The sequence below is a fragment of the Bombus huntii genome, chromosome 13 (assembly GCF_024542735.1).
Source record: "Bombus huntii isolate Logan2020A chromosome 13, iyBomHunt1.1, whole genome shotgun sequence".
Taxonomy (NCBI): Eukaryota; Metazoa; Arthropoda; class Insecta; order Hymenoptera; family Apidae; genus Bombus; species Bombus huntii.
The window spans coordinates 2,783,469-2,811,405 of NC_066250.1; the positions used below are offsets into that span (position 1 = coordinate 2,783,469).

Below are 27,937 nucleotides of genomic sequence, written 5' to 3' on the forward strand. Positions count from 1 at the left end.
ATGAAGAGAATCTTTTAATCAACATTTTCATGATAATAAGCATGCTTTTAAAAAAGCCATTCTATCGTGTTCCTGCAGTCGCATTTTTAATCAGCATTCGGAAAATTGATTTTCTTTTGATTCTATTTCTCAGCAGCTAATTTATTTATTTACAAAACTTCCTGAATTTAGCTTTATGAAATGATATAATTATCGATAGATCGCGATAAGGTCACAATCAATTTCTACTAAGCATTTTCAACGAAATGTAATTGCAATTACATTATAATGTGAAAAGTTGTGTAATGTTGCTCAATAAAATATGCAAATAAGGGTGAACAAATTATATCTAATATACATCATCTTTTTTCTAACCATAATATTATACTTTGCATAAAATTTTTAAGATAATATTATCAAAGTTGTTTTTTTGAGAAAATGTATCAGTTATAGATTAAATTATTCATAACAGAGATCATATCCTTTTTGAGTCATTCTTCTGGGAGCAATGCCATTCGCTCAAGGACTTAACGCAGGATATCGATGCACCACATAGGAGCAGCACCGTCTGAGTCATTATAAAATGTATGCACGAAGAAGAAATGGAAGTGCTCATGCTTATGGTCCTGGTTGTTTCCGGAGTAGTGCTGCACCACGCGACCGATACTGAAAGGTGATCCACGCTAGCATATACAAGAACATATAAAGTTAGGGATCTGTCCTGTTTAATTAGCATAGACAAGAACCTATTTAATTGTACGGTTCTACAGAAATGTTTTCGTAGTTATCTGAAATAGAAAAGAGTAAAGATAATTAATATTTATTCTATGATTTTAGAGAAGAAAAGAAAAGATGTAATAATAATTGTAATGTATTTTCTAGACACTATTTAGATTTAACATTAACTCTTGGCACCCGACATGTCGATTCTACTGGCATGAATATTTTTGATTATTGTAAAATATTTTTAATAAATTAATTTATTTTTTAAGGCACGTTGCTGGTTTTACAGTATACGGCTGATCGAGAGTGGTGTTCTTTCGTTTGCGAAGGCAAGTTTGTAACATGAAACTAAATAGGTTCCTGTCTATGCTAGTGTGCGTACAAGCAAACAGATCCTTAATTTTATGGGTTCTTGTATATGCTAACATGGATCATCTTCAGCATTTGGCCGTATGGTAGAGCATCTGTACTGTGGAACAACTGGAACTGCAGGCGTGAGCACTCTCTGTATGTGCTTGTTTTATCGTTCGATATTGGAGTATTTAGAGTCGCATTTTCTTAGATGTGAAGTAATTTCTTGAAGAGTATTCGTCTAAGGTAGATCCGTTTCATTGTCCTAAAATATCGTGCAACTATTTAGTGTTTGCAAATAAAAAATACGTGTTTCAACGTTTCCCGTTATATTAGTGGGTTATAAAGGTGTTCTAACCTCTTTCCTCCCGTTGAAACGAAAACAATAAATATATAGCGTTAGAAAGCAAATTTGAATAGCTTTACAATAATACTGTATTGATACTAATCGATAGATTTTTGCGTTTTGTCTAGCATACTTGCTACTAGAATAAATATAAATAAAAAATAACAGGTCATGAATTTGGCTTTCTGTCATGTATGTTTGTGTCTTGATCCAAAGTCTATTAACAATGTATTCTCTTGATATTGTAAAGTGATTGTATCTAAAAGTAGGGCAAGCAAAAACAAATTATAAATACATGATTTGCTTGACTTCCCAGCTATTCTGGGATATGTAAATAACTGTTAATATATTCACATTGTAGAAATAACAAGACAAATATGAGTTATCACCGTGGTGGTGGTAATAAGCCAAAAGGCTTTGGATTTGCGGGGTTTCAAATGACTGGTACAAAAAGAAGTGGCTCTAACGTACCACCACCTCCGCCAAATTCTACTCTAAGCAAGCAAGGCTATCACACTATGAATTCTATTACCGAAAATGCCTTATCTGCATGCTGGGGAATGCCAAAGAAGCGTAGCAAAACTGAGGAGGAGTGAGTATACACTTTAAGAAGTTATAAGAGAGCAAAAGCAACAACAACTTTAAATGTTAAATGCTACAATTAGATACTTTGAGGATGATGATGATCCTCCGCCATTTTCCTTGGAATATATTCCGGCACCTGGATCTCCCACTTACGATTGGATGAAAAAATCAACTTCGAAAGAAGATAGCGATAGCGAGGAAGATCCGCTAGATGCATTTATGGCTGGTATAGACGCAGAGGTTAAGAGAAACAATTATGAAGCACAACTGGCGGAGGACGAGCGCAAAGAAGAAAAATCCAAGGGATTTAGAGCGGATATCGATGGCGAGGACGACGAGGAAAGTTACTACAGGTAAGGATTTTGTTGATTTTTTTGGCGAGGGAAGAGAAGATGCAGTAGTGTCTATTTAACTGTAGTTCGGATTCATCGAGTCAAAGCTATTGATTGTGAGCAGATATTATAACATTGAGTCGAGATCCACCTTTAAAAATTAACTTGTCGCGATCCACTTGCGATTCAACCAAAATCTGCTCATGAGCTACCAGTGGTTCACGAGCCATATTTTGAGAACTTATGACCTAGCGTATTAGCAGTCGTAGTTCGGATTGAGCTCCTATAGTCAGATATTGGCAACTGCAGTTAATTAGCCATTGCTGTATTTGTTAAAAAAAAGATAAAAAGAGATGAAGAAATATTGGGTTATTCCATTGACAAGGTATATGGAAGAAAATCCAACTGCGGGTTTGCAACAAGAGGAATCTGACCAAGAGATCGATTACGATGAAGACGGGAATCCGATCGCGCCTCCAAAAAAGAAAGATATCGATCCCTTACCTCCTGTTGATCATAGCGAGATAAAATACGAATCTTTCGAGAAAAATTTTTATAACGTTCATGATGAGATCGCTAATTTAAGTAAACAACAAATCGACGATTTGAAGAAAACTTTGGGAATAAAGGTATCTGGTCCGTCTCCGCCGAATCCGGTTACCAGTTTCGGTCATTTTGGTTTCGATGATGCGTTAATAAAGGCTATTAGAAAAAACGAATACACTCAACCTACCCCTATCCAAGCTCAAGCAGTTCCGGCCGCATTGAGCGGCAGGGATATAATAGGTATAGCGAAAACCGGTAGCGGTAAAACAGCAGCTTTTATTTGGCCAATGTTAGTTCACATAATGGATCAAAGAGAATTGAAGGCAGGTGACGGACCCATCGGTTTAATTCTTGCTCCTACGAGAGAATTGTCACAACAGGTACTTGTTACATTAAAGTAGCCTAAACTAATATACTAAATTGATCGGAAGTTCTGTCGTCAAATTTTGCTCGTAGTCAGTATTTTATTTGGAGGTCTTCAGATAGTTAAAGCGTATGTATATTATAACTATCCAAACATAGACCATTAAAAAATGGTTAATGTTGTTGGAAAAATTATCTTGGCCCACTTATACAATAACTCATCGACTAATAACATTAGTAAAATTGACAAGTTACAAGTAGAAGGTTTCGTGATCGTATAATTTTTCATCAATTCAATGCTATAGGAGCACCGAAAGAATATTTTAATTGTAATGTCAATTCAGATATTTCATTCGTTCCTTTCCAAAGAACAAAAACGACAGCGCTCTCCAATCAAGCTAATATGTATATAGGGATAGTTTTAGGCGCAAGTTTATTCGGTTCGTTGTATTCGTAGATTTACCAAGAAGCAAGGAAGTTCGGGAAAGTGTATAATATTCAAGTGTGCTGTTGTTACGGCGGTGGCAGCAAATGGGAGCAAAGTAAAGCATTGGAAGGGGGTGCGGAAATAGTAGTCGCAACGCCGGGTAGAATGATAGATTTAGTTAAAATGAAAGCAACGAATTTAACCAGAGTAACATTTCTAGTATTGGATGAAGCTGATAGAATGTTCGATATGGGTTTCGGTAAGCGCACCGTTTGCAATATAATTTTATAATCTTGGAACAGGGGAGAAAAACAAGTTTTCTTCGTCGATCGGTTGCGTCGTCGACGCGGTTGTTGGGAAACTTTAAGACCTATTAATAATATTTTTATTTTGCTTGTTACCGCTCTGTTTGATTCCAGAGCCGCAAGTGCGTTCAATATGTAACCACGTAAGGCCAGACAGGCAAACATTGTTGTTCAGCGCAACTTTCAAAAAGAGGGTAGAAAAGCTTGCGAGGGACGTTCTGACGGATCCGGTTAGGATAGTACAAGGGGACGTCGGCGAGGCGAATGCTGATGTCACGCAACACGTGATAGTGTTCAATAATAATCCTACTGGCAAATGGACGTGGTTGTTGCAGAATCTAGTTGAATTCTTGAGCTCTGGTAGTCTGTTGATTTTCGTAACTAAAAAGGTTGGCGATTATGACCGTGCTCGGTTAACTAGTCCAACTGTTGATGTTTATGCATTTGTGAGAAACTTTAATTCAAATTTAATTTAGAACTGTGAAAATGTATAAAATGTACAGCGAGAAAGAGCTATAATAGGTATATCTAACTATGTCCATGAAACTATGAAATTATCTATATTGCATAAATATCCGCAAGTTACTCAATAGATACAAATTATATATAGTGAATTTTTGCAACTGTATGGCATTATATTACCGTAGCTCAATGCAGAGGAACTTGCAAACAATCTCAAGTTGAAAGAATTTGACGTTATGCTGTTGCATGGTGATATGGACCAAATCGAAAGGAACAAAGTAATAACGGCTTTTAAAAAGAAGGAAGTTACTACACTGGTCGCTACTGACGTTGCTGGTAATTATCTTCTTGCCTTCAATCGGCTGGAACGATTAATCTTACTTGTAACGATTTCCTGAAACTCCTTTTGAATTTTCCCGTAGCTCGAGGTTTGGACATTCCACATATCAGAACCGTTGTTAATTACGACGTCGCACGAGACATAGATACTCATACACATAGGATAGGTAGAACTGGTCGAGCGGGTGAAAAAGGAACAGCGTATACTCTTGTAACAGAAAAAGACAAAGAATTCGCAGGTCACCTAGTTCGAAATTTGGAGGGTGCAAATCAGGAAGTACCAAAGAGTCTCATGGATTTAGCGATGCAAAGCGCTTGGTTCCGCAAGTCAAGGTTCAAAGGTGGGAAAGGGAAGAGTTTGAACGTCGGAGGGGCCGGACTTGGGTTTAGGGGAAGACCGGAAACATCTTCAACTTCGGTATTTATTCGTTAAAATTCCTCCAGTTCCCTTTTTCAGATCCTAATATAATGTTCCAAATTTGTTCAAATTATTGTTTAGAGTTGTGGTTCCTCGTCGCAAGGATCTAAGGACATAAGCGAAGTTGTTAAAAAATTAGAAAGACATGGACCAGGTAGCGATCGGTTATCGGCCATGAAAGCTGCTTTTCGTAGTCAGTACAATTCTCAGGTAAGTCCTGTTTCGTTACGATCATATAAATAACAACACATCGATCGAATAGTGTTCCTTGTGGTTGATAGATGAGGCTGAATCATTTAAATTTAGACGAAACGACTTTCTTAGAATTTAAACGAGCATCGCTATAATGTGTAGGATTTGGAATAATATATGTGATATGTGGGAATTTAATTGATTTTTAGTTTCGGGCATCGTCGGATCATACGTGGGAACAAACTATTACACGGCCTTCGGTGATAATGCCCCCACCACCACCTGTACCTCCGAAACCAAATACGGAACAATCAAAGACTCAGGATGTACAAAGTACGAATATCGGAGGAGAAAGGAAGAGAGTTAGAAAGAGTCGGTGGGAATAAACATTGATGACTGAAAATTGCGATTATTTTGTGTATATTAAGATATATTATTGCTGATAATATGTGAGCCGCAGTGGCCGATGCCAATTGTTTTTATATTATAATAAGATTTAATTTTACCAAATTTTTGCTTACCTCAAATTTCTTTTCCTACCTATACAAGTCGCCTATATAAGGCTGTACGACAGTGTTTCCCAATCTTTTTTGTTTGTGAAATATTGACGTAAGATGCTGGAGGTCTTCTCGTGAAGATCAAACTGGTATTCGTAGGAATTGAGAGGTATTAATTGGATTTTCTCGTGAAAGCTTTCTGAGACTACAATTGGCTCCGTTTCTTCCCAAGGCAAATAACGCGTGACATTTAACGGCAAGGAGTCTTTATTGCGATATCTTCGATACAAAATTGAACGAATCGTTTAGAATCTAAATGAAATACACTATTAGACCGGCTTTAAGAAGACGCTAGCTACTACGATATAATCGAGTTATCATTTTCGGCGCACCAATTGAATCCTGATTGTTACTATCTAAAGCTTCGATGGGCAACAGAGAGAATTAGTAGAGGCAAAGATGTATCGTAAAAAGATAATCTCTCGTGAGTGAGCAATTTCTTTGAACGCAAGATTCGCGTTTCTCGCACGCCGTATATTGTCGCAACGTTCCTCGCAACGTGAGTTAAGCTACAAGACACTATCGATGTTTCTTTTCCTCTCGTTTTTATCGGTACCATATTTCCAGACGAAATTAGTTGCTTCGTTTTCTTGGTACCCACGTGTCCATCGATACTACGCACTTCGAAAAAAGTAGTTCTCGAAGGTCGCTCGATATGGAGATTAAGTCAAGGATAAGGCTATGACGATCAATCACGTTCGATCGCCTTGTTTGACCACACGACGCCCAGATGGGATGTTAATGACAGGTTTGTCGTTCGACTATTTGATGACACACGCTTGTAGATTATTTATCCGCCGGTTTGGTCCACTCGAACATGACCAACGTAGCTACGTTGCTTAGTTAAGCCTTACGGTATTGTTTCACCAAGGTTTGCCAAGGCTCGAAGATCGTTAAATCGATTGTCTCGTTTCTGTCAAACGAACTCGGTCAAAGAGTTCGCGAAAAGAAATGTTCAGCTGTTCGATTTTCCGGCTTGAGTCACCGTAATATCGAGCAAGGCCAAGTTCTATAATCAGTCTTCGTGGAAGGGAAGTATATTTCTACGGGTTGATGTATTGGGGCATGGCAGGGCTGCTTTTCCTCCTAATCTTTCCATTTTGTTGCGATCCATTTAACTGGTTAATAGGTTTCTTGTTCGCGTCATTGTTTTTGCTAAACTTCTCCATTGCTCTGCTGTAAGAACCCGTACAAACTCTACCCCAAAGCCTTTTGTCATCTGCGCATTGCTTGTTCCTTCCCTCGCTCGAAGTTCTCTGAATCTCGTGCCTTCTCTGGATTTTGCTGGGATCTTCTTTCTCCAAGGACGCGTTAGATCCCGCTGTACCACGTTGAACGTCTTCCCAAGAAGTGTTCGCATCCGAGTGCACGCTAGAAGGAGTAGGGCAACTGCTTTCGCTGGACAAAGACGAGGATCTCGCGAAAGACGGCGGTACAACCAATTTCATCTTATGATCCTCCTCCTTGCCACTCAAATTCAAAGGTGGCTCGCTTCGAGCTCGAGTACTCGATCTATTTTCTCCCTCGTTTTTATCTTGATTGTCGTTCAAGATTACCTTCGCGATGGACGTCCTTTTTCTCAAATTTTCCAAGTTCTCCCTCGGATTATTCTGAAAGCTGTCTACCCGTTGCAAGATGTCTTTCAAATTCACGTTCGCGCACTCTGTATTATACAGCGGTTTCGTTCGATCCGATTTTTGCACCTTCGAATTCGTTTTACCGTTCACGGATACAGAAGTTGCTTTTCTAGTCGAGTCCTGAGAAGAATCGTCTTTGATATGGTACGCGACTTCTGGGTAAATATAATTTGGTAGCCTTTCTTTCTGACGAGGATTGGCAATCGTCCTCTGAGTTTTGTCGCTCAATGGTTCCATCGTGATCGACCTGGCTCCCTTCACGCATTGCTTGTATTTTTCGTCTATTGTTGTATCGACATTGTCTTGAACCGTAGCTTCTTCGAAGATACAGTCTTCGTTGAGACCAATCGACGATGGACTCGACCACTGTTCGGAAGACGATTCAACCTGCTCTTTATCCTTTCGATCCTCCACAGTTTTGCTATCCGGTTTCCTATCGTTTTTAGAATCACAAGCAACGTCGTTATCCTCGTTTTCGTCCTCGTTACCTGAATCGACCAAGTTCTTCAATATTCCCTCGTCTTTCTCGCTTTTCTTCCTCAACTCCTCCCAATTCTTCCGCGGCTTGTAACTCGTTTTCCGTCTAACGATCTTGCTTTCGCTGATGTTGATATCCGGAATGAATAACCTCAAAGCTTTTGTGCCGGTAGGGAAAGTAACTTCGTTCACTCTTTTCTCGGTCATTATCGCTTCCAAACTCGACCTCGAGGCGACTTCCTGGTGCTTGTTAAACGCCGATACGAGCTGCGCCACGGTGTACTTTGGCTCCTCATTTTCGGACTCGGTCGATCGGTCCTCTTTGTCGTCCGACGTGCCGGAATTGTTGGAGTGACTCGAAACGTCGGAATGTTGTCGTTGACAGGGTCGTTTTCTGGCCACCAGATTCGACACGTTATCGCGATTCACCGGTGTTTCGTCCGAATCTTCGGTTAACGTATCCGATTCGATCGACTTCAACGAATCGAAATTCTCCTCAGACTCGAAAGCTTGTTCCCTCGATGCTTGCAGATCTTTCGCGACTTCTTCTTGCAGCTCGGTTTTTCTCGATCGATTGTTAACTTGCTGCATGACCTCCGACTCTGTCGCGGTTTTCCGCGAACATTCTTTGCTCTCTCCATCCAAATGTTTTTTCGTCTCCGTTAAACTGGAAACATCATCGTAGGATCGGTGTTCTCCGGTGTCGCACGTGGTTTCGATCGACGTGTCCGATACGTTGGACGTATCGATTTCAGCACCTAATCGTTTGAAGATGGGTACCACATCCTCTGTTTTGGCTCGTTGGTAGCTCTTCCTTCTCCGTCTGAGACACTCGAGGCTTCTGTAGATGTCCAAAACTCCTTGAGACTTGGACAACGATCTCAGCCCGTACAGTTTCTCCCGGGACTTGTTCATCACAGGATTTATCGTCATTCGCGGTTGTAAAGAAGCCGAGGTTGCGGAAGAGTTTTCATTGAGCAAACACGCCTGTGACTGGATTCGATTTAGGCTTCGTATTCTGGACAAAAGTCCTCGACTAAGACCGTGATTTAAGTTCGCCTGTGACCGACTTTGCGCTCGACTGAGCAAACCCTGGGTCTGTTCTTTGTTCAGCAAGCAACTCTGGCTGGTGCAGCTAAGATTCGTTCTGGAAGAGTTGAGACTCGTTCGAGAATCGGCTGGACTTGGGAAATCTTCGCTACCCTCGAGACTAGATCGGCTTCCCGTGAGACGGTGACTCAGGCACATCTCGCTTTGACTTAGCAAACAGTCTTGCAAGCTCTGATCGGAATGATTCGAGTCCTGAACATCGCTCGATAGATTCGCCTGACTGCTCGCCTGGCTCAAAAGCGCCGCTCTTCGCAGATTCTCGCGACTGACAACTCGCTCCAGAAGCACTTCTCTCGACTTCGACAGGTATCTTCGGAGATGTGGCGACGCCTGCGTAGGCGCGCCGCGTAGCCAATCGTGACGCAGGCATTGTTTCGCGGTCATTCGTGCGCTAAAATATAAGACAGTGGTTTTATCTTAATATCTACGTATTTCTTTCTCGAGTAGGAACGCAATTAACAATAAGTACTGTTGATAATTGAATAATTGTTAATATTTCAATAAACAGGGTGACTTTAAATATTTGATCAGAAATTTAATAATTGGATCAGAACGACGTTTCTCGCCCTTGTATTGCCCTCTTAGCCATCTTTTCCATTGCTTTTACGTTTCGTAACTCACCTCGGGTCCAGCACCAAAAGCTTCGCGACGAAATCTTTCGCCTGCGCCGAGATGTCGCCGAACAATTCCTCGGGAAAATCTACTTCGCCTAGAGAGATGTTTTGAAACGTTTCTTGATCGGTTTCACCGCCGAATGGAGAAAATCCGGTTAAAAGAACGTAAGTCGTCACACCCACGGACCTTCAATCGAATAACGTTATTCGTATATGATCGGAGAATTACATAATTGGGAAACTTTCTGGGAAAAAAGACCAAGATTACTATTTTTCATGGATTCGTCTGTAGGTCGTTTTTTTTTCAGAAAATTTCTCGACCGTGTTCTCTATCGTTTACGTACCACATATCGGCGGCTAACGTGATCGGCTCGTAGTGCAGAATCTCAGGAGCTGAAATTGAGAGAAATCGTGGAACGTTAAGCGAATGTTATTTGGTTGAATGGCCTCGTTCAAATTTGTGATATCATCTAGGAACGTCATATTTTTATTCGCAAACGAAAACTGATCGAACCTCGTGGGTGTCGGTGGTCGAAGGAATAATTGAATTTTAATTTACTCTTTAAACGACAGTGACGTACACGGTATACAAATTCTGTCGTGCTTCGCCGTTAAAAATATCGAATTACGAGATCGAAATTCGTTACACGAGTAGAAAGTCGAGATTCTTCGCTTCCTTGTAATTGTTGTCTTTCTTTATAGTTGGACGGTATTCCTATTATAACTTCTCCATTCATCGATCCTCACTAAAGATCCCATTGCAATTTTTACCTTGGCGTTAAGTAGGCCGACAAAGATAAAAATAAAATAATCTCTTTCTCTCATCGTGTATAGTTAGTCGCTAGTCCGATACTCCGTGTGCATAAATGTCAAATGCTTTTTACATATTTAACACGCGTGAACGTCCGTAGTTTAATTATTAGCGGATAAGTTACCGAGGCATGAAAGGTTAATAAAATTCGCGAGGTGATCGAGTACGACGAGTTTTCTTGCGAATAAACCGAATAAAGAGCATCGGGACACGATCACGATGACTGTGCTCCTTCATTTCGAGTGTTAAGCGCGATTAAGATATTCAACGATACGCGCTAGCTCTGTTATTCGACGAATCGATACGATCAACGAGGATAATGGCGCGCGTCAATTATATCGTTAACTATGCGGCCTACGACCGAGCTCTTTTCATTGAATAAGCTTTATATGCCGTTCTGCTGTTACGCGGTATATCATTCTATTCGAGCGAAACGCGTCCTGAACAAAGAGAACGAGTCATCGTTCGTCCGACTCGAAATTAACGGCCGCACGAAGAATGCGTGCGCATTTTAATAGTTGGCAACGATCCATGCGACGAAACTCGATTTAATAGAATTTCGATGACTGTTCCCCTTTGCTTTCGCCTGGAAATCCCAATGTCGATGGGCAACGCGGTGACGAGTTTTTAGACATTGAGAATAAAAGTGAGCAGAAGAACGTGCCACGTATTTGCTAATCGCGAGGCAAGAATCACTGATTCAAGAGGCAAGAATCATTGATTCAAGAGGCAAGAATCATCAACGATGACAAGTTGGACAACGCGATCGCGCAAGGAAACTTAACGTGTCAGTTAATATCGATTATGTCCGCGATCTCGCTCGGACCAAAGATCGTCGATTAACGCGGCAAGATTATTAATTGCTGGCAATTAACTGGCAACTCGAGCAAAGTGCCGACACACCTGTTTACCTGTTTGATCGCGGTAAACTCGCGTTACAAAATAATGCGCTCGATACATCATCCGTGTAGCGATAACGCAGATATTTACAGGATGTTTCAAAGATTTCAGGCGGGGTTCGATGTAAAACTCTTTAAAACAAGCAACAAACAAAGATGATTAAATTGTTATCGATTTTTACTGAAAGATACATCTGTCGTCGCGACTATAAACGATTATCGAGGAGGCGCCAAAATGTCAAACGAGTACTCACGCTCGTGATTAATATAAGAAATTTGATGGATCTGTAGAAATAATAAGCTTGTTTTATATTTTTTTTTCTTTCTATTACGTGCATTTAAACGTACTTCAAATTTTTGAAACACCCTATATATTTTCCAAGGGAACGAAAATTCGGAGGAACTGACGAAACCAGCTGGCTCGTTCCTTCGGATGGAAATCACATCTCGTTTGTCGGTTGGTTTTCGTTCGAGCTGTTCTTATTGGCATGCCATGAGATTGCGCGCGATAAAACTACAAAATGAAGTCGTCTGGCGAAAAACTGTTGCTTACCCACGTAATCCGGTGTGCCGAGGATTTCTCGGACCTCCGTCCCCTCTAATATCACTCTCGAGATCTCGAAGTCGCAGAGCTTCACCTCGCATTCCGGAAAGCTGCCCATCATTACCAAATTTTGCGGCTGAAACATAAAGCATCGACCGGTGAGTCGTTTCTTATTAGCTCGTTCGTTTTTTCGGTACCAATTAGCCGCCGTTAATTGACTCGTTAATTCAGCCCGAACGAGTCGTCGCTTTTTCTTCGCTTTAATTGAATTTCGAGCGTAAGTAATGCGTAAACAACGCATATGCGACCGAGCATATATATTTTTAACTCTGGCAATGAACGAAAAATGAGTTCGTTAATATTCAGATGAATTCGATTATAAAAACGGGTTCAAGCATTGTTCGAGTAATCTTCGTCGGGAAAAATTCAAATGTCTTACGTCATTTCGATGAGTTAATTTCCATATTAATTGAAATCTGTAATTAAATATTCGTTTCTAGAAGTTTCTCGAGTCTATTTCGTTTTCCAATTTTTTTGTAACTAAACCTAGTCAGGATATTCTATAGGTAAAAATAGGAAAGAAACAGATTTGTTAAATGGTTAAATAGCAAGTTAAATAATAGGAAGAGAACGAGGCTTGCTCTTCCGATATAAAATCAAAATTCCCACCTGGTAGGATAATAAATTCCATCTCTGAAATGGAATCTAGATAAAAATCTAAATAGAAAATTTATTTCCCCGATTACAATTTATATATATTCGAAGTTTAGCTATCGATCTTCTATAAAAACATGCATTTGCATCAACATCAGTCTAGCAATTACATCGATTGTAAATCTATCTTATCCTATGGCACGGTAATCACAAGATCTTGTTACTATCGTTATAATTTTGTTACAATTTTTTGACAAAACGTTCACGATAAAACTTCTTGTAATATTTTGTATCTTCGCCCGTAGATCGTTCTTCGCAGTTCGCCCTGAATAAATTTTCGTTCTTATTCATACTCGGAGAATACATTAACAAAGTTTGCCTGGAAAAACACCCTGTATAAAAATCTTCCGATAAACATTCTGCCCATACTGCGCCGGTAGATCGATTCCACTTTACGGTGATTCACAATTATCTTATTTCGTGAATCTCGTACTCGATGCGATGGAAAAAAAATCAGCTATGCCCGTTCACGTTCTTCAACGTCGTGCGCTTCGCGAATCCTCGATGATCTACGCGATCGATAAAAGATCTTGGGAGACTTCGGTCCATGCAAACGAGGCTACCTTAAACAACATCACCAACTACTAACGCGAGTTAATCGCGTCGCGTCGGATGTCGTCGTTCCTTTTACGCGTCGCGTCGCTTGCTCAGCGGGATATCTTGTATTTCTCTACCGTCACAATGTCGAAGCTGTTCGAGGATCGTCGAGCACGTCGTTAAACGACGCTTTCGGAGTGGCTATCGCGTGAAAAGAATTTTGTACAACCTTTTTTAGATCGTTCGTAACAAGCGCGATCATTCCACGTAAATTACGAGTGTTTTAGATTTACTGTATCGTCCACCAGATACGATGGTTCAACGTCAATAGAATCTCATTTGTACAACACGAACAAGCAATTCATCAACGAATATTTCTCGTTACAGGCTAATAAGGAAACATCTACAACGTAAAAAATTATTCAGATTAGCGTCAATTGCAGGAAATCTTTTATGCTTATCTTTCCGCATATCTTATTGTCAATGAGAATAAAAAATAACGTACATGTATACGACACGGATGGTTATTGTATCAGTTAGGCGCTCCATCGTGAATGCATTCCTCTCGAGCGCAGCAGAGTTCACGCCTGCCGTCGACGTAAAGTTAGAAAAGCCGGGATGGAAACTGAGACGAGAGAATGGGAGAAAAGGGCCGCGCGCTAGTACAGCGCTAGAACAGCGTGGTTCGTGATTCGCGCTTCATCGAGGAGTACATCGCGATCATTTACATAAACACGGTAGATGCTGTTACGATAAATTCGTGCGCGCACAGCCAACAGAATGGAATATTAAGTTTCTCGTTGAACAAGCTCGCTGCGATCGAGGCTGCGATCTCTGCTGCGTAACTGTCGACTGTAACGCGAACGCGATTTTTCTCAAACGAGAGGACGCTTACGCGCTTTATTTGCACGACGAGAGTCGCATAAGAATGCAACCTATATTCGATCGAGCGCCGTCTCGCGAAGCCTAGATTTCCCAACGGCCGGTTCTTCGCGTTTCCTTATACACGTCACCCGTTGCGATTTCCCAGCCTAACAAGTACACACGTTAGAATCGCGATCGTTACGCTAGACCCACGCCTGTTGCCCGATCCCGCGCTCTCGAATCGCCGCTTAACGATCTCCGATCTACGAAATACACGCCGGTTACGTAAGCGGCTCTCTCGCACGGGGACACCGCTTATTCCTCTCGTAGAATCTTCCTGGCTTTAACGTCCAGGTCCTTGGAAGATGTGACGGCGTGGGCGAATCTGAATATTCAAAGTATCTCTCGATAGTCCAGGCACGCGGCTAATAAATAATGACAAAAGACGTAAAAATAATTCCTCGGTCCGCTAGATGCGCAATTCAGCGAACGACTTTAAAGAGGGACATTACGGTGGCTCGCGAAAGTGTTACTTAACACAGGGAAATTTTTATCGATATGTTACGTGCGTCGAACGAAAGTATTTAAAATTTCATTATCATTAATATATTTTTCGCTGTATGCTGCGTATTACGTACATCTCTATTCTAGATTGCTGGATCGAGATTAACAGGAAAACGACTGATCGATCGGAATTTTAAATTTATGCAAACACGGGTGAAAATTGACAGAAATTGCTTGTAAGAGTTATTGAAAAATAATGAACGAATAATTACGCGTTTCAGGGTGTGCTCGGAATATCGGTATATGTTGTCGATATTTCAAGGTTTTCAACTAAAAGGATCGATATACATTGCCAATAAAATATCGTCGATATTTATCGACAAGCTGCATTTTCGTCGTCAAGAGCCTTGAAATATTGACAATGTTATTGATTGTCTAACAGCGTCGTAAGATTTCAGACGACATTGTAACTCTTAAGGATTATTCCAGTCTGCTTAAATTTACATAAATGTGCTTATCTTGTCCTCTATATTGAAATACAGCAATAAAAAGAGAGTCGTCTTCTACAGGCTCTCCTTAATGATCGATGATATTGTTTAAGCTTCATGACTTATAAGAAATGAGATCAATCATGACAAATTTAATCGTGTTCTCGAATACACATGTTTCTGGTTCACCTCTTTCTCTCTCTCTTTCTCTCTCTTTCTCTCTCTTTCTCTCTTATTTCGGGCAGGCAGTCTCGAAGGAATCGAATCGAACGCGTTTCGAACGGACGTAGCTGAATCCTACGCGATCGAATCTCTCACAAGATCGACTCTCGCTACGCTGACCAAACAACTTTCGGCGTGGGCCGGACCCTCGTGTAACATGTCGAAAATCTCTTCTCTCCTCGATGTGTTTGCCTCGATAAGAAGGTATTTACACGACGGTGAACTGTTAATTTTGTTCCACGTTGCACGATTTTAATCGAGTTAGTATAGAAACGGAGCGGCCTTATTAAACATCCAGGGTTTCCCTTTTATGCGTGGTCGAAACGAGTCGCCGAGGCGTTTGATTAAGTTTCCTCTCCTCCTCTGTTCTGGCAAATGTCGCGAGACACCCAGAGGTGCTCCAGTTACGGTGAACAGGTTAGCTGCCTCGTATCTACGAACAGAGATAGTGATTCATCGAGCTCCGACTATCTTGTTAACCAGAATGCGATTGTTCCTTCACGCTGGGAACGTGGGAGCTTCGTTTCTCGTCGCGGTATCTCTCGAGGATCGATCATCCCATTTGCCTCTTCTAATCGAGACGTAACAGCGAAGTCTCATAATCTTTCGATCAATTCAAGTAACTTGAATCATCCTTTCGAATTTTTACGCCGGTTTTCAGTTAATCGAGTCACTTTGACTTGAGCAGGAGAGCAAGCCACGAAACGCTGTATTAATCGCCTTGAAATATGCTTTAATCTTTCACGAAGAAAAATTGATCTTCTACGAACGCATAATAAAATAAATGTTCCAGAAAATTCAGAATTATAGTACGTAGTTCACGAATGAGTAGATCATGGATTTTTATATGTGCTGTCTGTTATCCGATGTGACTTTAGTAATACATAAACGCGCACATTCGCGATATTGAAATTGTAAAGAGAAACATTTAGAAATTAACCTACGATATGATCATTCTACAGGCGACGGCTATCTCTCTAAACAAACAAGAGGTGGAGGAGCTGCGCGTCGCTTTACAGCTGTCCGCTAACGTAACGCGCGATTCCTTCCTTTCTCTTTCACGGGAATTTCGCGAGTTATCAACAGTTGCTCCAGTTATGGCGGTCAGACATAGGTATCGAGCGTCCAGCGAGATAGGAACCGGGTGTGATTCACCGACGAAGTCTGGGCGTGGTCGCTCTACCGCGAAGAGCGTGGGGTCTCGCCGCGTTCTGTTTTTCCTCCTGGGAATTGTATCGATGCGATAGCTGCGTTTTTAACTGGCGAAAACCTTGCTTGGACATTGAATTTTCGATAGATCGGTCGGTCGACTCTGAAGCCTTTCCCGTGGCAACGTTTTCGATCGGTGAAAGTAAGGATGAGATCGAACGAAGAAGTTCGAACGCTTTCTACAAGACGCGACGCAGCAGCATCCGCTGTATTCCTCTGTTTATTTTTCCATCTACTCGTGGTATCTATCTATCTCGATTTTTCTGCTACTAATCAATTTTTTAACATGGAGGAAACGACGCCGGAAGAAATATTCAGCGAATCCCTGGAACACTCCTTTCCGAAACTACAACGTTAAAGAATAGAATTCGGTACAGTAAATTCCTCGAAAAGAATTGCGAGCAAAACGTTGCGTTCACGTAGCATTGTCTTTTATTTCATTAAAGATTTAAACTTGTATGTAGATAGCTTACAATGAAAATTGAGAATTGTATAAGAGAAAATAATGGAAATTATGACTTTCCCCAGTCAGACAGCCGGTTTCAAAGACCATAGCGAGGCGAGGCGAGACAGCGTATCGCCTGGGGTGCAGTTTGCACCGGGAGACAATGTAATTGCATCGATTCGGCAGTGGATACAAAGAGGCGCAGCTGGTTTGCACGTACGGTCGCCAACACGGCAATGCATCGCACGTCCCTCGCCTGTCCCTCTCCCTTTGATACGCGCCCCACTACATATATCCAAATACGGCGGTCGAACATTTATGGAGCGTTGGAATAATGCGAGTATCGTACACGACGCACGCAACGATCCTCTCGGTTCGTAGCAGCCCGCGAATCGTGAACCGTGGATCAGCGATCGGGGATAGCGCGCGATCTCCAACGCGCTCGAGAATTTGCACTGGCCAAGGTTGTTCATTGCCGCGTTTCTTTCACGGCGGATTAAACTCAAGAGTGTGAAGATCGTAACCAATTGCCAAAATAGACTGGCAAGGAATAGACTCGCGGAGAAGACTCGCTGTTGCTTGGACTAACGCGTTCGCTGTAACCGACGTCCTTTTCAATTAATTCCACAGAGCTGTTAACATAGTCGTATATAGTCTCGGTTCTTGCGTGCCTCGAACGATGAATGGACAGTGTGTTAACAATTTAATCTTACTTTCACGTGCATGCCAACGTTTTTGCCTAATCTCATCGTTAGTTTTAACGAACTGAAACAATTTCATCTTTTAAGGAAAATAAAGTCGAAGCGAGATACCACGTACTTCAATAATATACACGAATTGTAGCACATTTACTGCAAATGTATACTTAGTAAAAAATTAATATGCAGAATAAATATTGGTCTTAAACATGCAACGAACGCCAAAGATGGTCTCGTTAAATATTGTGGCCTATTAATACAGCGAATAATTGACTGTTCGAGATCTTGAACATCTTGTAATTTCCACGTACATTTTGAGATTTAGTGATTCAAACTCTAACAATATGCCGATTATAGTTTTGTTTCATTAGGGAGCCAATGCAAGGTGTTTTTGTATGTATAATATATTCATAGAGATTTTCTATGAATGTTCAAATACTTTCGTGAGCGAATTTATGTACTTGTAGCGTAACACAAAGCGTATATCAATACAGGTCGTGAATTCGGCTCGGATAGCTGAATAAATGTAAATAAGTTTGCAGATCCTTGATAAAGGATTCTCAACGAGATTTACGTTGTCGATAAAAGTCGGCACGCGCTCGCATCCACTCGCGGCGCACGTAAAACGCGCGGGCAGGCGCCTTGGTCGAGGATGTTGTTCCGTGGCAAAGGCTCGTCGACCTTTCGCGAATTTCTCGCGAGGATAACAAGAAAGAGTCTTTTTTTATCCGTGGCGAAGAAGAAGAGACTCGGGTGACCCCGTGAAATCGAGTCGTGCTTTACCGTAACTCTGAAATTCCTCTTCTTCCGCCCAAACACTCGTTGCAGTCGCTTTTATTCTTATAAATAGACTGCGGTCGTTGATGCGACTACAGAAATGAAACTTACATAGAAACTTGTCCAATTCATCAAACGTTACAGTAGCAACCGCATATATTGTAATTACCCGCGACATAGAAACTAGCAATAGATTATTTTCTAAAAATGAACAGAACCAATTTTGCCCAAAAATAGCTGGCGCAATACGTAAAGTCGTCCTCGTCGTCGAAATGCATGACTGTGATTTTTTAGTCAATTCAAGAAACGCATACATCAAGTCTATACACAAAGCACAAAAGGCAAGCGCTGCAAATGAATTACAAATACTGCTCTTGTATGTTTAAAGCAATAATATGCTCTGGCGCGTCACATACCCGTATATAGAATCTTTTAAAGATATTCTGCAATCGTATTATACGACCACCACATTATACGAGATCCTACTGCAATTTGAAAGTGTCCAGACATTTCTGCACATTAATGTATCCAAACACTCGAGTCTGCCACTTATACGAAATCCCACCTTAACAGAGAGAGAGACTCTGTTTAATGGTAAACGTCCTATCCCTTGTCGACGTCGAATATCATTCTGTACGTTGTTAAAGTATAGTATAAAGTAAAGCGAATATCGTGATGTATCGAGTACGGTATCGATTTAGCGTCAATCGAAGAAAAGCCAATATCCTTAATAATCGGTACCAAGTACCAAAAATTTCGTTACTTCGCATCGAGTGCTCGATATCGAATCGATCGGACATCGTTAACAGTGATCGGTATCTCATCGCTAGTTACGGGTCGTAAGGGAGCCGTAAAAACTCGAGAGCAGTTTGTACCGAAACGCGAACCGACGAGTTTTCGCGAATGCCACATGCAACTCTTAATTACGTCGGCGCGATATTTTACGAGCGTTGTAGGTTCGCGTAAAAATCGAGGAAGCGGAGTTCGCCAGACTGGCTGTTATTGCCCGTTAAGAGAGACGATCGCCTCGGTGTGGTTCGAGCGACAAGCTGAAAATACAGGACACAGGCTTTATTCGACGACACGCGGCGCGTTCTCGCCCAAAGTCTTTTTTCCCCTGAGGAGCTCGCCGCCTAAAAGGCGTTTACGTTTCCGCGATTGCTGAAATAAAAGGCGCCCGAGCATCGAAAGGACGCAATAAATTGGCCGGCAACGAGCTGGAACACAGGGCCGCATTGGGCTTTCGTTTCCAAGCCGTGTGCAAGTTCCAGTGACTTTTTTCAGCGCGTCTCGACGCTCCATGAGGGCCCGAGTGCGGCCGAGTCGCGCGCTCCGTGTATCTCTCCTTTGTCCGGATACCACGTAAAAGGCAATTCCAATTTGTTTACCGGCCGTTTATAGCGGAATCGGCTTGCTTCCATCGGAACGCGATCGACCGCAATTAAGAAGCTGCCTTTCTGCTAGCTTCGCGAATAGAAACGCGTCGTCGATGGTTAAATGGGTTTTCTGTTAATTAAAAGTGTTCTGTTGCTGATCTTAAAGGCTCGTTCAAGTTAAGTAGTGTAGGTCGGGACTGATTTATTTATTCGACTCTTAGTTACTTGTCTGTAGAAATATTCTTTCAAACTATCCATCGTAAGCTTCGGATCAGCCGAGTTAATCGCTGAATCGAAGCAACGTAAATTCGAATATCTTGAAATCTCTGAACCAGTACAAAATTTCAATGAAACGTTTTATTAATGTAAATTTGCTGCAAGTTTAAGACGATGTTGAGATTATTTTAATTATTCCCCGACACGAAAGGAATTTATCAGGTAATATAAAAGAGTCCTTTTTAACCGGAGTTCCGTACCAGCTTCAAACTTTATTATAACATTATTTTGTCCGAAATTTTAGCACGAAGAATATGATAGCGTAAATGATCAGGTATCGTGACTGCGGCATGATCAAACTTTCAAACGATCAAACAATCAGTTAAACCTACATATTTATTTAGGTTTAGGTATAGTAAATGTGCACTATGTTGCGTTATTCAATATTTTCTATAACTTTGTTACACGATTTATGTACACTAATAAACGTTTCCTTGTTGTTCAAGTTTTCGACAATTATCGGAAGCATGTTCGGACCGCGTCACCTCGGATAATCCAGCTTCTACCGTACTGACAAAGTCTGTTTGTTAGATGTCGAGCAACCTTGTATAGAATTAATTTTTAATACCACGTTCGTTACTATTATATAAATAAATCGTGATTCATCCACCGTACCGACATTCTAAACTTGTCTCTAGTTCTCGGAATGCTTTTATTCCGGGCAGTGTTTCCACTTTGCAAGATCGCGGAGCGACGGTCGAATTCTATGAATTCTTCCGCGATGCTACGCTCACGCTGAACTTTGAGAAAACTCGAGTACGGTTTCGGCTTTGAGAAGAGGAAATCGTCGGAACTATTGGGTGACGCGACGCCGAGCGAAGTCGATTCCGGGATCCGGATATACGAGAAGCGTGACAAGTTCGCTTCGACCTTTTATGGGTCGAACTTACCTTGATGTCCAAATGGGCGATATTTCTCTGGTGGAGGTAGGCGAGTCCTTCTACTAGCTGCCTCACAAAGTGTACCACGTCACCTTCGAGGGGCACCAAATCGCCGTCGATGAGCGTCTGTAGATCGCCACCAGGGGCGCTGGAAAGTTCAAAGTTCGATGAATTTCGCCTGTTATAAATAGCCAACTATTTATGCTTCTATAGTTGTTGGGAATCTTAAAACGATACAAGAAGTTCCACTCATCGTGTTCTTCTCCTGTAACCTTTATACGTTCCCTAGAAAGATACTCACTATTCCATTACGAGGATAATTTCTTTGGGCGTTTCGTAGACATCGTGAAGTCGAATGACGCGATGCGATTGCGAGCAGAGCGACAGCAAAGCGATCTCGTGTCTCAGCTCGGCGCTGCAATCCGCGTTGAATCGGTTTCTCGATGAGTACTTTGCAGCGTAGAGGATACCGGTCGCCCGAGATCTGCATCGATAAACTTTCGCCCATTGTCCGCTGTGAAACAACATCGAATCGGTTATCGACCATTTTATTGCAAAATTGAACTAATGTTATAATATTATTGGCAAGATGATAGGAACTATGGTCATTCCAAGAGTAATTTTGCAATTAATTTCAAGTACTTGCTGTATGTAATTTTATTCCGTTTATTTCCTTGTGTTTGCATTCGATATCAAAGGATTATTACCCGTAAATAAACGAACCAAATGAATTAAATTAATCATAAGAAGAAGAAATAGCTAGCGAATGTCTATTATCAAGATTACTCGATTAATTGCTTTCTCTCCGGATCCGTTCTGCTAAATATGGTTCCACTGCAACCAGCGAGCGAGAACAAGAGACGAATCTTATCGCTAAAGCACACGAGACTCGTAAGAGAAAAGACGAAAGCAACTTCGAAATTTCGTTGGCCGTCAGTGAGATTTTTACGATCGTCTCGAACAATTCCGAGCGTCTCTGTTCGACAAGGTCGACGCCGCGGCGCCTCGCAAGGCTGCGCCCGCGACGCGTGTAAATCGACGCTGCGAACCGACCGCTTTTACGCGTCTCTGCCTCCGGTATCTTAACACGGCGAACTTTATTGCGCAAACGTCCCACGGCGCGTTACAGGCGACCGTCTTCGTGGTTCGAAACTCACGCGCTGTGGCAGCGTTCTCGAAAGTTCGAGACGCGAGCTGCGGCCGGAACGCTTGCAACGCATCCCTCGTTTGTGTTATTATTTTCTAACCCTCTGCCCTCGGCATATTTTTCATTTCCTAATTTATTTTTTCGTACAATGCGACGACGAGAATTTCGAGGAAACATATATTTTTTTAAAAATTCGTGATTTGCGTTAATTTAGTGCTAAATAATCACCAGTAATCTCTTTGTGTCCCATTAGAGGGAGCATCCGAGTTGTTTGCTAGTTTAACGACGGTCCCCTCAGAGGGGACACTCGAGAGCAAAGGGTTAATCTTCCAGTTTATTCGTAGCTCTTTGTTTGCCTCTATCGCGAGTACAACAAACAAATATTCTACACTGCCATCCATAAATATTGGGTTCTATTGGTAGACACACATATTCTCTACCATTATCGCAGAACTTTAACAAAAGCTTATTTTATTTAATATCTCGCATTATACAGCACATACGGTGCGAGTAACTTAACAAATTTAGAATAAAACGATTAAAAAATAAAAAGAGCGAAAAGCATTCGATTTAAGTTAACGTCACGGAGTATTCAAATATTTATAGTCGATGGAGTACGAGATACTATCAAAAAGAGACCGGACTGGTTTCATAAAAGTTTTATTAACGAACTAACGGCCCAATTTTGGCTTCGGTTCCTTTCGAAGCGGTCTGTTCCTGCGCTAATACCGGAATGCGGAATGACCATCGTGTTGCTGCTCGTTAAAAATTTTCGTGTTGCGTAAGCCGTGTGCGCAGGAGCGTTGCCGTCACGCAGCAGCCAGTTTTTGTTTTTCCGCGATTGCGGTCTTACGAAACACGAAAATGTTTAACGGATAACGACACGACGGTCATTCCGTATCCTCCGTATTCTCCAGATTTAGCCCCTCGGGACTTCCCTCTTTCCCTTAAAATGAAATCGAAGCTTCAGCGACAACGTTTCGACAGTGTGCGATAAAATACGGAAGAAGTGACAACAGGTGCTTGACGCGACTGTAAAAAATAATTTCCAAAAATCATTCGAGACGTGACAGAACTGTTGGGATCGGCATATCAATGCAGCGGTGAACTACTCCGAATAGAACCAAAGCCAAAACTGAATTGGTTCGTTAATAAAACTTTTGCGACAACTTTTCCGATTTCTTCTCAGTATCACCTCGTATTATATTGGAGCAGATACTCTTAAACTTAGCGTATCTCGGTTTAGCTTTCCGGCAGATCCCCGGCTAATGTTTTCTCCGAGAGTATGCATCCCGGAAGTGTTCGCAGCCCGTAAATTTCCAGGGAGAAAGTAGACGCCCTTGTGCGGCAATCGGCGAATACCCCTTCCTCTTTTACACCGCAATTTCACCGACGTCCTTTAGCCGGAGCAGATAAGCGCGACAGTCGTAACGAGCATCTGATAGTGGGTGCAATTAACTTTAATCGTTTCCAATTTGAACGCACTGGCCTACACCGGACTGACGAGCCTCGATTTTCCAGGCCCCTCACCCTCGGTACCGTGGCAATTTTTGCGCCCCGTTTGCCGTGGATTCAAGGCCCGTTTCTAAAAGTAATTACCAGGTGTGCTCGGCTGCTCTTGGACCGTCGTTTGCTCGCGATACCGAATCGAAATCACGCGCACTGAATCACCGAGATCGGACGGATACGGGGAGATCGAAGCTATATACGGCCGATTCTGTGCGTTTGTTCCGACAATCGGGACGATCAAAAGCGTCGGCGATGATTAAAAATCGGGCCTTCGCTGATCTTAGGAAAATATTCGACTATCAAAGATTCCGATAGTCTTCAGGTGATTCGACGATCGAAAGATCGACGAGTCGATAGTCTTGGGAAAATCTTACGATCGAAGATGGAAACTTTGCAAAAGATAGCGGGGAAATTTGACGATCGAAGGATCAAGGATCGAATCGTCGGTAATCCTAGGAAAATTCGACGATCAAAGATAAGCAGAGATCGAAAATGAACGATTTGATAATTGGAGAAAAATTCGACGATGGATCGGAGCATCGCTGATGATCCAATATGAAAGCATTGGTGATGTTAGGGAACTCGATACGACGAGACGTCATCGTAGAATGGTCGTAGTAGAATCGTATCCTGCAAGTTTTAAGGTGTATTATAATTATCGCTCAGTCGACATGTTGAGATGTCGAGTCCTCGAGTTCGCTGAATTATTAAGTCATCCTGAAAGTTTCCGCCGTTTTTGCTGTATCTGATTTTAACGTATAAATATTTCAAGTATGTACTATACAAATATGGTTGGACAGATTGTATCTCACACTTCCTTTGTTTAAAATAGTGACTAGCTGATTTTTTTTTATTCAGTATACTTTAAAGACCATATTTAGTCACGCGAAAGAGTAACAAGCGAGTCTTAAAATAATTCCAATTGATGTTTAATTTTTCCGTTCAATCGATAGCCTAATTACACTGCGATATATTAAAATCGCTCAGTCAATACTAAATAGATTAAGTATACATTTAATATTAGAAAAAATCGTATTTCTATCATCGAAAATTCTATTCTAAATAAATACGATTTTTTTTTTTTCATACAGCCCAAGAAACATTCAGTCGCGAAAAGATTACGTTCGCGAAATTAATGCTCTGGAAAAACGTGTAATCAAATTACGATATGGAAAATATTTTTCAAAAAAATCCACTTCCGCAGGAGTAGAATCATTTTAAATCGAACGGTTCGAGACTGCCGGAAACTTTCGAGATGACCTAACGTAATATAGTCGTCGTTTCGCGTGGCGTCCAGTGCGTTCCTTCTTTTTGCGCGAAACGTTCGTTTGCCTTTCGCGTCTCGGCCCCGTTTTTGGTTAGCGACAGCGCTCGCTAACGAGCCGGTCGCGACTCAAAAAAAGAGCCACCCTTTGAAACTTGCTAATTCGAGGCGAGTAAGTTTTGCAGATGCAAAGTATTAACGGAGTCGGTATCGCGAAACGATTTTGCGGCAGCCATCGGTCGAGTCCGCTTCGTTAAAGATGCAAAGTCACGGTCGGCAATTGCAACCGTTACCAATGGATTATCGACGCACACTGACAGTAGGTTACACCGCTTGTTTAAGTTTGTATTAACATACTCGATAAATATGAGACGAAGTAAAGTTCAGCGGAATTAACGATCGGTGTGCGTCGATCGCGGTGGAAAGTTACGAGCCGAGCGATTCCAACGACCGACGCGATTTCATTTTTACAACGACCGCATCTGGATTGAGTTTCATTGAAGCGAAGCTATTATCGTTGAGAGCCTCGAGTACCACTATCGAACGAGTGCATGTCAACACGAACAACAACGATTCATTGGTGGACGTATAGAAAATTTCTCGATCGACCGTCAATGGATTTATAACGTGACGCTTTCAATTGAACTATTAAACGTTGTATGTTACGGAATAGCGTTCTGTCACTTCTACTGTCAATTTGATATTAGTTTTTGATGAACGTGTTTGCGCACTGATTTCCAAGTCATGCGTTAGATATACCAGTCGTACGTATTAGGATTCGCCGATGTACATATAGCACAGAGATTGAACGACAACGATTAAACAGCGAATTTACGACTATTGTTTCTGCATTTATTTTAAAGTGTCAGAAATTTAAAGGTATAAAAAATCCACAAAAACACCGATAAAATCCCCTGTATATAATAATTTGAGATCGAAACATTTATTCAGTTCTACTCGTAAAAATATCAATTTGCCCAAATCTATCATTCCATTCTCACAGCATATGCTTTCGAACGTAAAGCACTAAATAGAATAAAATTTGTCGAAACTCTGCGACAAGTGCAACGTATAAGTGTCCTAATATACATATGACTGATAGTATACACACGTGAATATAATTAAAATCGCGCGAATGTGGAACGTCTTACTTCGCGAACGGCTTCGGGTCGATCTCGTAATGCTCCGTGATAGGCCCCGTCTTGACGACTCTGGCAAGCTGCGCCTCTTGCACGAGAACCAACCCCTCCTTCACGTGTTTCTCGCTCCACTGCACCCTGCACCTTCCTCTGCATCTCTCCTCGTTGCCAGTCCTATCGCCTCCGCGTTTCGCTTTCGCGTTCGCACACTTTGCCGACGATGCTTGCAAGCTTCGACGCTGCGGTCGTGGCGATGTCTTCCTCGCGGACGACATTGTCGGTGACTGATGATGATTCGGCTGATAAATCATGTTATCCACGCAAGATTCTCCTCCCTTCGTTGCCTCGAAAACTTGTTCAACGAACGCGATCGAGCATAACGATAGAGCCCGCTCGAGGAGGGCAGTTCGTTTCAACAGATGCGGTTTGGTCGATCACTACGCGCGACCAAGTCCCAGGGCATCGAGCGCTGGAACACAAATCGGATTCGTTAGAAACGATGTTCCACGTTGAACGAAATTCACCAAAAAGTCGTCTCTTGTATTTTGAACATTTAACTATCGACGTATTCGTTGCGTGTGTTAAGGCTATGGTTTCAATGGATAAGCGTTCTGATAAATCTGAAGATCGAAATGCGTGTACGTATTCATAAAGATCTACTGTTGCTCGCGAAAGTGATGCTCGTAGAAACACGTTATGAATACCGTTGAATGTATTACGTGCGTTATATGAAGTATTTTGAAATTTCGTTAGCACCGTGATGAGGCATCACCGTCGCGATTACGTTGGTAAAGTTTGAAACGATTCTGAGAATGGACACAGAAACAACGAAGTTTCTAGTGCAGAGACGAGAAAAATATTTAAACAACCGATCATCCGTTATACTAGGCACTGTCTCATCGAGAATGGAGACTCGTTCTACCAACGAATTTCCGCTGTTTCTCCTTAATTAATTTTCTTCGCTATCTTTATTCGTTATTTCTATCAAAAATTCGTAATAGAATGAAACTTTTCCAACAATCCAGTGCATATTCGATCGCTGTGGCATGTTCGTCGGAACACGCGTCCACTGTAACCGTAGTAGCCCAACGCAATTCGACGAGTACCTGTGCTCGATTTCCCGTACACCGATACACGACCTCCGTTCCAAGCAAACGGTCCAAGTTTAGCGAAGTTACTTTCGATTTCACTTTGAACGAGCAACGATTGGGAACTCGCGAAACGCGGTCGCAACTCTCCAAATGGAGGGACGAGCCACGAGCAACGAGTCAAAAGTTCACCGAGCTGGCAGAAGCATCGAAGTTCGATTCGATGGGCTCGACGAAAGATGTCTGCGACGATGTTCGCATCTCGAGGCGAGCGACAGGGATCGTCGTCCGTTCGAGAGATCGCGAGCTTGACGGTCGAGCGCCGCGTCTGAAACTGGCCACGAGTTGGCGAGAGACCACAAGCTTCGACTTCGTTTCAGCTCGCTTCTCTTTTCTTTCTTGCTACGAAGTCGCTGGACCATAGACTACCGTTTCTCTCGTTCCCTCTTTCTTTCGAACCGTCCTCCTTGGTCGATCGTCTCCAGCCTCCCGCCTCTTCGACCTCTTCAGCTTCTCTCTCCCTCTCTCTCTCTCTCTCTCCCCCCCTCTTTCTCTCTCTTTCTTTTTCCTCTGCAAGTCTTCGAACTCTCCACTCTCGTGTCCCACTCCTACTTGCTTGCTGGAGTGGACACGAGCGTCGTCGTTGCTGTTGCTGCTCCTTTTAGTGCTGTTTACGCCGCAACGCCGCTGGTGTATACCAGCGTCTCTGACGTAGGTGGTATCCAGCAGAGGCACGCGATCGTAGATGTCCACCAGCCGGTGCATTATGCATGTGCATAAGT

The 27,937-nt window shown here is 42.1% G+C and overlaps 2 protein-coding genes across 3 annotated transcripts; one reads left to right on the top strand and one right to left on the bottom strand.

The window, feature by feature from the left end:
- The first annotated feature begins 1,161 nt into the window (after positions 1 to 1,161).
- LOC126872406 (ATP-dependent RNA helicase DDX42) lies at positions 1,162 to 5,878 on the top strand. 2 transcript variants are annotated; one of them, XM_050632328.1, is made up of 10 exons: positions 1,162 to 1,299; positions 1,761 to 1,991; positions 2,065 to 2,337; positions 2,702 to 3,242; positions 3,683 to 3,911; positions 4,072 to 4,346; positions 4,605 to 4,755; positions 4,842 to 5,176; positions 5,258 to 5,386; positions 5,578 to 5,878. In XM_050632328.1, the coding sequence occupies exons 2-10, from the start codon at positions 1,777 to 1,779 to the stop codon at positions 5,752 to 5,754; spliced, it is 2,325 nt and encodes a 774-aa protein (XP_050488285.1). In that variant the 5' UTR covers positions 1,162 to 1,299; positions 1,761 to 1,776; the 3' UTR covers positions 5,755 to 5,878. The 2 variants fall into 2 exon arrangements, with proteins under 2 accessions (XP_050488285.1, XP_050488286.1); XM_050632329.1 differs by having other exon boundaries at positions 1,187 to 1,401.
- A 236-nt stretch (positions 5,879 to 6,114) lies between these two features.
- On the bottom strand, positions 6,115 to 27,753 carry LOC126872399 (probable serine/threonine-protein kinase MARK-A). The gene is made up of 8 exons (XM_050632311.1): positions 27,174 to 27,753; positions 26,080 to 26,536; positions 21,310 to 21,522; positions 21,018 to 21,156; positions 12,027 to 12,153; positions 10,108 to 10,156; positions 9,771 to 9,950; positions 6,115 to 9,540 (listed from the first exon to the last, which is right to left on the bottom strand). The coding sequence occupies exons 2-8, from the start codon at positions 26,376 to 26,378 to the stop codon at positions 6,969 to 6,971; spliced, it is 3,579 nt and encodes a 1,192-aa protein (XP_050488268.1). The 5' UTR covers positions 26,379 to 26,536; positions 27,174 to 27,753; the 3' UTR covers positions 6,115 to 6,968.
- Positions 27,754 to 27,937: the final 184 nt, after the last annotated feature.